Source organism: Doryrhamphus excisus, chromosome 7 (genome assembly GCF_030265055.1).
Source record: "Doryrhamphus excisus isolate RoL2022-K1 chromosome 7, RoL_Dexc_1.0, whole genome shotgun sequence".
NCBI classification, from domain to species: Eukaryota; Metazoa; Chordata; class Actinopteri; order Syngnathiformes; family Syngnathidae; genus Doryrhamphus; species Doryrhamphus excisus.
In genome coordinates this window covers 1,660,915-1,670,000 of record NC_080472.1, presented here as the reverse complement: position 1 = coordinate 1,670,000, position 9,086 = coordinate 1,660,915, and the positions used below count along the sequence as shown (strand labels likewise).

General features: G+C 28.2%; 1 protein-coding gene across 1 annotated transcript in view; it reads left to right on the top strand.

Annotated features, from left to right (window-relative positions):
* The window catches only part of pkd1l3 (polycystic kidney disease 1-like 3), an 11,643-nt gene extending 2,558 nt beyond the window's left edge, over nt 1-9,085 (top strand). Inside the window, exons 5-10 of the mRNA XM_058078013.1 lie at nt 923-1,110; nt 2,616-2,748; nt 2,822-3,014; nt 3,091-3,316; nt 5,381-5,465; nt 6,727-9,085. Coding sequence (XP_057933996.1) covers nt 923-1,110; nt 2,616-2,748; nt 2,822-3,014; nt 3,091-3,316; nt 5,381-5,465; nt 6,727-6,773 — 872 coding nt within the window. The 3' untranslated portion in view covers nt 6,774-9,085. The remainder of the gene's footprint in view (nt 1-922; nt 1,111-2,615; nt 2,749-2,821; nt 3,015-3,090; nt 3,317-5,380; nt 5,466-6,726) is intronic.
* Nucleotide 9,086: the final 1 nt, after the last annotated feature.

The following is a 9,086-nucleotide window of genomic DNA, read 5'->3' as shown; positions in this document are numbered from 1 at the left end:
AAATAAAATAAAATAAAATAAAATAAAATAAAATAATTTGTCTATATGTGCCCTGTCATTGGCTGGCGACCAGTCCAGGGTGTACCCCGCCTCTCGCCCGAATACAGCTGGGATAGGCTCCAGCACCCCCCGCGACCCTTGTGAAGAAAAGCAGGAGAAAATTAAATTAAATTAAATTATTTAAAAAAAAATTCTTCATAATATTACAACGTGATTCTTGTAAATTTACATTTTTTTTATTAAATTAAATTAAATTAAATTATTTAAAAAAAATCTTCATAATATTACAACTTGATTCTTGTAAATTTACATTTTTTTAATAAAATTAAATAAAATTAAATAAAATTAAATTAAATTAAATACCAGTCCAGGGTGTACTTCGCCTCTCGGCCAAAAACAGCTGGGATAGGCTCCAGCACCCCCCGCGACCCTCGTGAAGAAAAGCAGTAGAAAATTAAATAAAATTAAATTATTAAAAAATTATTTTTCTTCATAATATTACAACTTGATTCTTGTACATTTACAACTTTTTAAAATTAAATTAAATAAATTAAACCAGTCCAGGGTGTACCCCGCCTCTCGCCCAAAGACAGCTGGGATAGGCTCCAGCACCCCCCGCAACCTTCGTGAAGAAAAGCGGTAGAAAATGAATAAATTAAATTAAATTAAATTAAATTAAATTAAATTAAATTAAATTAAATTAAATTAAATTAAATTAAATTAAATTAAATTAAATTAAATTAAATTAAATTAAATTAAATTAAATTAAATTAAATTAAATTAAATTAAACCAAACCAAACCAAACCAGTCCAGGGTGTACCCCGCCTCTCCAGGTCCAGGTCCAGGTTCTGTGCATTACACACCGTTTGCATGTCACTTCTAACTCCGTGTTGCTGCTGGTTCTACGCCGACCCTGCCCAGGTTCACTGCAGGTCACCTGGCAGGACATCATGGTGGGCGTCGAGAGCGGTCTTCTCATGTTTCCAATAAACATCCTCATCATTACCATCTTCCGAAGCATCAGACCCCGCGTGGTTTCCAAGTCTCATAGAAACATCTCAGAGGAAACCTTGAAACGGCAGTTGGTTACCATGCCAACCATTCTGAAGGTGCGTTTTGTAACATGAATAGCATTTATTATTATTATTGTTTGGATTACTCCAGTGGATATGATTTAGGTCAATGTTTTGATTATGTATGCTCACATTGATTTGTTGTTTGTCTGGACAAGTGCTATAAATTAAATTAAATTAAATAAAATAATAAAATAAAATAAAATAAAATAAAATAAAATAAAATAAAATAAAATAAAATAAAATAAAATAAAATAAAATAAAATAAAATAAAATAAAATAAAATAAAATAAAATAAAATAAAATAAAATAAAATAAAATAAAATAAAATAAAATAAAATAAAATTAAATTAAATTAAATTAAATTAAATTAAATTAAACCAAACCAGTCCAGGGTGTACCCCGCCTCTCGCCCGAAGACAGCTGGGATACGCTCCAGCACCCCCTGCGACCCTCGTGAAGAAAAGCAGTAGAAAATTAAATTAAATTAGTAAAAAATAATTTTTCTTCATAATATTACAACTTGATTCTTGTAAATTTACAACTTGTTTTTTGACTTAAATTTTAAATTAAATTTTAAATTAAATTTTAAATTAAATTAAATTAAATTAAACCAGTCCAGGGTGTACCCCGCCTCTCGCCCAAAAACAGCTGGGATAGGCTCCAGCACCCCCTGTGAAGAAAAGCAGTAGAAAATTAAATTAAATTAAATTATTAAAAAATTATTTTTCTTCATAATATTACAACTTGATTCTTGTAAATTTACAACTTGTTTTTCGACTTGTCTGGACAAGTGCTTTAAATTAAATTAAATTAAATTAAATTAAATTAAATTAAATTAAATTAAATTAAATTAAATTAAATTAAATTAAATTAAATTAAATTAAATTAAATTAAATTAAATTAAATTAATTTAAGCTGGGATAGGCTCCAGCACCCCCGCGACCCTCGTGAAGAAAAGCAGTAGAAAATTAAAATAAAAATTAAAATTAATTCATAGGTAATAAAAGAAATTAAATTAAATTAAATTAAATTAAATTAAATTAAATTAAATTAAATTAAATTAAATTAAATTAAATTAAATTAAATTAAATTAAATTAAATTAAATTAAATTATTTGTCTATATGTGCCCTGTGATTAGCTGGCGACCAGTCTAGGGTGGCTCCACCTCCCCACGCGACCCTCGTGAAGAAAAGCAGTAGAAATTAAAATTAAAATAAATTAAATTAATTAAATTATATTTATTAATTAAAATTAAAATTAAAATTAAAATTAAAATTAAAATTAAAATTAAAATTAAAATTAAAATTAAAATTAAAATTAAAATTAAAATTAAAATTAAAATTAAAATTAAAATTAAAATTAAAATTAAAATTAAAATTAAAATTAAAATTAAAATTAAAATTAAAATTAATTAAATTGGCTGGTGACCAATCCAGGGCATACCCTTATTATTGTTTGACTTACTCCAGTAGATATGACTTAAGTCAATGTTTTGATCATGCACTCACATTGATTATTTGTTGTTTGTCCTTCCCAGGAAACCGAGAAGGTCCTATTTCTGGTGAGCAGAAGTCAACGCAACAAAATGGAGAAAACGCACATTTTGGAATCTGCGACTGATCTCTGCACGGCCTTGAATAAAATACATGAATTAATCCATACTATACAAGGTAGTACTCATACAAAGAGTGAGGAAACGTACAAAAAAGAGCTAATATTTGTGTTTTTAATGTGTGTGTGAAGGTGAAACTGAAAGTGACCTTCACTGGGTTTACTGCAGCAAATTCCTCCTAGCCGCACTTTGTCACCTCCTAATGTGCCTGGAGATGTTCGACGAGAAGAACTTCCTGATTTCAGAGTACAAACAAGCATTAGACTTGACTAACCTTCTGGTGCGCAAGACCGACATGGTCTTCAGCAGTCACTTGGCATACTGGTTAGCTCCACTAGCTCAAATATTAGCATGAGTTGTCGTATTATTCGTTATCTTTGATTATTCTTCTGCTGTGCAGCCCGTTTCCTGTCGTGAAGAAGAAGAAGAAGCGGCCGACGATGGGGTGCTGGTTACCGTGGTGGTGCGTGTTCCTCGGGTGGTTCCTGTTGCTTTCCCTCAGCGCCGTGTCTACTTTTTTCACGTTACTCTATGGGTTTGACTACGGCAGAGGAAAGTCCGTTAAGTGGATCATGTCTCTGGGGTTGTCCCTCTTCCAGAGCATCTTCATATTACAGCCTCTCAAGGTTGGTCCAAATTATGCAAATTATGCAAATTATAGCAACCCAATATGAAAAGATGTTTGTGTAACGTGCATAATTCTCGGAATAAGTGTTTCCAAAACATGACTTAGTAGTCATTCTTCCTTCCTGTTTTGCAAAAGAAAACAAACTTATAGTATCACTCGGATATGATGAACATCCAGCAGCAACACAACATTTTGGAACAACTACAAATTTTATACAAAAAGTCAATAATTAACCTCATTAATAAATAATAAATAATTAATAATAAATAATTATTAATTAATAATTAATAATAAATAATAAATAATTAATAATAAATAATGAATAATAAATAATAGATAATAGATAATAGATAATAGATAATAGATAATAGATAATTGATAAATGATAATTGATAATTAATAATTAATACGGTTTCCTCCCACATTCCAAAAACATGCTAAGAAAACAAACTTAAAGTATAACTCGGATATGATGAACATCCAGCAGCAACACAACATTTTGGAACAACTACAAATTTTATACAAAAAGTCAATAATTAACCTCATTAATAAATAATAAATAATTAATAATAAATAATTATTAATTAATAATAAATAATAAATAATAATTAATAATAAATAATGAATAATAAATAATAGATAATAGATAATAGATAATAGATAATAGATAATAGATAATTGATAAATGATAATTGATAATTAATAATTAATACGGTTTCCTCCCACATTCCAAAAACATGCTAAGAAAACAAACTTAAAGTATCACTCGGATATGATGAACATCCAGCAGCAACACAACATTTTGGAACAACTACAAATTTTATACAAAAAGTCAATAATTAACCTCATTAATAAATAATAAATAATAAATAATAAATAATTATTAATAAATAATAAATAATAAATAATAAATAATAAATAATAAATAATAAATAATAAATAATAAATAATAAATAATAAATAATAAATAATAGATAATAGATAATAGATAATTGATAATTGATAATTGATAATTAATAATTAATAATTAATACGGTTTCCTCCCACATTCCAAAAACATGCTAAGAAAACAAACTTAAAGTATCACTCGGATATGATGAACATCCAGCAGCAACACAACATTTTGGAACAATTACAAATTTTATACAAAAAGTAATAAATAATAAATAATAAATAATAAATAATAAATAATAAATAATAAATAATAAATAATAAATAATAAATAATAAATAATAAATAATAAATAATAAATAATAAATAATAAATAAATACTCCGGTTTCCTCCCACATTCCAAAAAAAAACATGCTAGGTTAATTAGCGACTCCAAATTGTCCATAGGTATGAATGTGAGTGTGAATGGTTGTTTGTCTATATGTGCCCTGTGATTGGCTGAATGAATGAAAAGCAGGTTGGTCCACCTCTGTTTTGTGGCAACTTTGCCATAGTAGTCATTCTTCCTTCCTGTTTTGCAAAAGAAAACAAACTTAAAGTATCACTCGGATATGATGAACATCCAGCAGCAACACAACATTTTGGAACAACTACAAATTTTATACAAAAAGTCAATGATCAACCTCATTACTCGTCGCTCCCGGTTACAATATCCCCTTCGTTTATCGCGCGATTGTGAGTCAGGGCTGTGGTTAGCACGCAGGCCTCGCAGGCTAGGAGACCCGAGTTCAATTCCACCCCCCGCCATCTCTGTGTGGAATTTGCATGTTAGACAACAACATACATTATTGTCATTGCACAATAACACAGCAGTGAAATTGCCAACGAAATGTTGCCTGGCTCCCGTGTAATAATAAATAATAAATAATAAATAATAAATAATAAATAATAAATAATAAATAATAAATAATAAATAATAAATAATAAATAATAAATGATAAATAATAAATAATAAATAATAAATAATAAATAATAAATAATAAATAATTTAGGTCAAGAATATGTACAATTTGCTTAATTTTTTTGTTAATTTTTTTTTGTTTGATATTTGTGTATGGATAGCACAGTTCATATGATATAGTAACATTTATTTTGTATTTGCATTTCAAGGTGATTGGAGTTGCTGTCTTTTTCGCTCTGTTGCTTAAACCTGTCGCTGTGGAGGAAACTGAAGAAATCGAACAGATTTTGTCGGGTAAGGAATTATGTCTTTAATATAAATTTTCCCCCCCAAAAAAATCAAAACTTTGTTTTGTTTCTCAAAATATTATGATTTTGTATCTTTTCTGTGATACTTTTTTCTGCTACTAAGATGTTATTTTTCCTCATAGTATTACGTCATTCTCGTAAAATTGCGACCTTTTCTTGTTAAGATTTTTTTCTCGACATTTTGACTTTATTCCTCTAAAATTACAGTTGTTTTTCCAACAATTTCACATTAAAAAAAATAAAAATTCTTCTTATAATTACAACTTTATTCTCATAATATTTTGACTTTATTCTTGCAACCCAATTCTCACAGAATCACCACTTTATTTGTCTCTCATATCACAACTTATATATATATATATATATATATTAAATATATTCTTTTTGTCCTGGTATTTCAATTTTATGCAACTAAAATTACATTATTTTTCCTCATAATATAATAATTTTCTCTTAATATTTTGACTTTATTCTTGTAAAATGACAATTTTTTTAAAATTCTGGCATGATTCTACCTTTTTCCACAAGCTAATTTTTCAAAAATGATTATTTTGTTTATATGTCATAATATTATTATTTTTAAAAAAGCATATTTTGTATTTAATATTTCAACTTTATGCTACTATAATAATGTTTTGTAAGAAAATAATTAATTTTTTTCTCTATTTTTTTTCTCTATTTTATTTCTCTATTTTTTTCTATTTTCTGTTTTTTTCTGTCAAAAATTATTATTTTGTTTATATGTCATAATATTATGACTTTTTAAAAAAAAGCATCTTTTGTATTTAATATTTCAACTTTATGCTACTATAACAATTTTTGGTAAGAAAAAAATTTACAAAAGATGCTTTCTTAAAAGTCATAAAATAAAATTTTTTCTCTATTTTTTCTCTATTTTTTATACATTTTTCTGTTTTATTTTATTCTTGTAAAATTACTGCTAATTATAAACATATAATTTTAAATTATATATTTAGGAAGTGGCGTGTACCGATAAAGAAATGTACAACAGCGGACAACTTTAGGAAGGCGAAATAAGTTTTTTTGTTTTTTTTTTGGTCATATCAATCCAGACTTCTCATTCATAATTCATAAAGTAGAGGCACCCGTTCCACTTGGCCGAGGGATGCCATGTAACCATGGTTACAGAAGGGATGGATTTCCTCCTGAGCGTACTGTAGGGTATCAACACTTGGTGCTGTGATACCGACTGACTGACTGACTGCTGTGTCTCTTTCATTGAACAGAACAAGAAGACAAGTGCAGGCGTTACTCTGGCAGGGATTCGCTCTGAGGAGACTGCAAAACACCCTCAACCTTTTTTTCCTTCTGGTTCTGTCTAGCGGAATAAATTTCACATTGTGTGTGCTTCCCAGTGAATGCCGCTTAAGGATTCATGGATTGTCGAGCCAACAACTGAACTGGAGGAAGAAAATAGAAGATTAAAAAATTGGCTGTAAATATGGAACGGATGCCAGTTAGCTTCACGACGCAGTATTGGGAAGAAAATAATCTGAGATTCCAAGAATAAAGTTGGAAATTTATGAAAAAAAAGTCGAAATTTTACCAGAAAAAAGTAATAAATTTGCCAGAAAAATGTCACAAATTTACAGGAATAAAGTTGCACAAGTTTGACAAAAAAGTTATACCTTTCTGAGAAAAAAAAAAAGCCATAAAAATTATTTCAAGCATAAAGTTGTAAAAATTTACGAGAATAAAGTCGTAACATCATTAGAAAATGGGTCCTAAATTTATGAGAAAAACAGTCGAAAATATACGTGAAAAAAATTGCAAATGTAACAAAAAAAAACAAAAAACATAAATTTAGGAGATAAAAGTCTGAAATTTACAAGAAAAATTTGCAAATGTAAAAAAAAAAACATCATAAATTTAGGAGAAAAATGTCTGAAATTTACAAGAAAAATTTGCAAATGTAAAAAAAACCATCATAAATTTAGGAGAAAAAAGTTTGAAATTTACAAGAAAAATTTGCAAATGTAAAAAAAAACATCATAAATTTAGGAGAAAAAGTCTGATAATTTACAAGAAAAATTTGCTAATTAAAAAAAACATCATAAATTTAAGAGAAAAAAATCAGAAATGTACGAGAAAAATTTGCAAATGTACAAAAAGTCATAAAACTACAAAAAAAAAAAGTTCTCCTATTTCATAGCTGTCTCAAGCAATGCCCGCTTCGAGGGAGTATTAAAAGACTTCCAGAATAAAGTCTGAGATTCACAAAAAAAGTTCACATAAGTCACAAGACAATAAATTGTACAATTTGTGAGAAAAATAGTTGCAAATTTACAAAAATAAAGTCATAAATGTACGAGAAAAAATTCACATTCACAAAAAAAAGTTCACATAAGTCACAGGACAATAAATTGTACAATTTGTGAGCAAAATAGTTGCAAATTTACAAAAATAAAGTAGTAAATTAAAACAAAAAAAAAATTTTAAGATTTTTTTTTCTCAATGTGACCCTAATACTCCGTTCCAACCGCCATCACCAAAATATGTATAAATATATACTATGTAAACAATTCCAGTTGCACATTACAGTGTAACCTTTGTTATGTCTTACAAATGTCTTACAAGTAATAGTTTAACATACATAAAACAAACAACATACATATAAATTATGAATAAAAAGGCTAATTAAACATTTAAGGTTAGTTTTAGCTCTTTTGAAAGACATGATTGAAGAGAGAAGGTGATCCATTTGTGTCAGTTATGTCTACAAAAAATGTAAAAGTACCATTAAATGTTGATTTATTCCGTTTATTCATCATTTATATACATTTAGAATTTATTTATGTATGTAAAAATATAAAAAACATGTTTGGTGTTGACGTTTTTGAGAGTCCATTGTTGTTGACATAATGCACGGATGACTTCCTGTTCCGGTCGCCATTTTGTTTAGCGAACTGGGGTTCCTCTGTACATTATAAGTAATTCTGGGTTGGTTTGGACAATATAATTGTAATATATTAATGTGGAACTGTATGATAGACATTATTTTGACATTATTTGTCAGCTTAGGCTAAAGCTCACCCAAGACTTTGATCCCGAGTGGAGTGCATCTTACTGTGATTATAATAAATACATTTTTGCATCTTTGAATTTACAAATTAAGTACTTAAATCAAGTGCTTTTTATATGTCGTTTTTATTGGGGCAGATTTAACAGAAACCAATGAATTGTAGCAAATAAAAACACATTCAAAATAGTGTTAGCAAGTGTTTGAATTGTCTGAGCGTGATACTAACCTTGAGGCTTGGACGAGTAGAACCAACGAGGTGAAGTTCAAAAATGATTTTTCAAACAAATCAGAAGCGTCCAAATCCATGACAGCACAATTTATCATATTATTTAAAAACTATACTCATTTTTTGTGTATGTCCACCTCCGACTTTGAAGCGATACAAAAAAAGGTTGCCTTGGTTATCGTACATAGCTGTACATTACAAACGGATTCTTTTCAGCCATCTTGAATCCCATTACCCAACAGGAAATCTCGCGATACTTTGTTGGAACATTTGTTTTCATATGTAAGCTAGTATATGGCTAATGTCCGGGTGGCTTTGTAATGACTTATTGCGGTGGC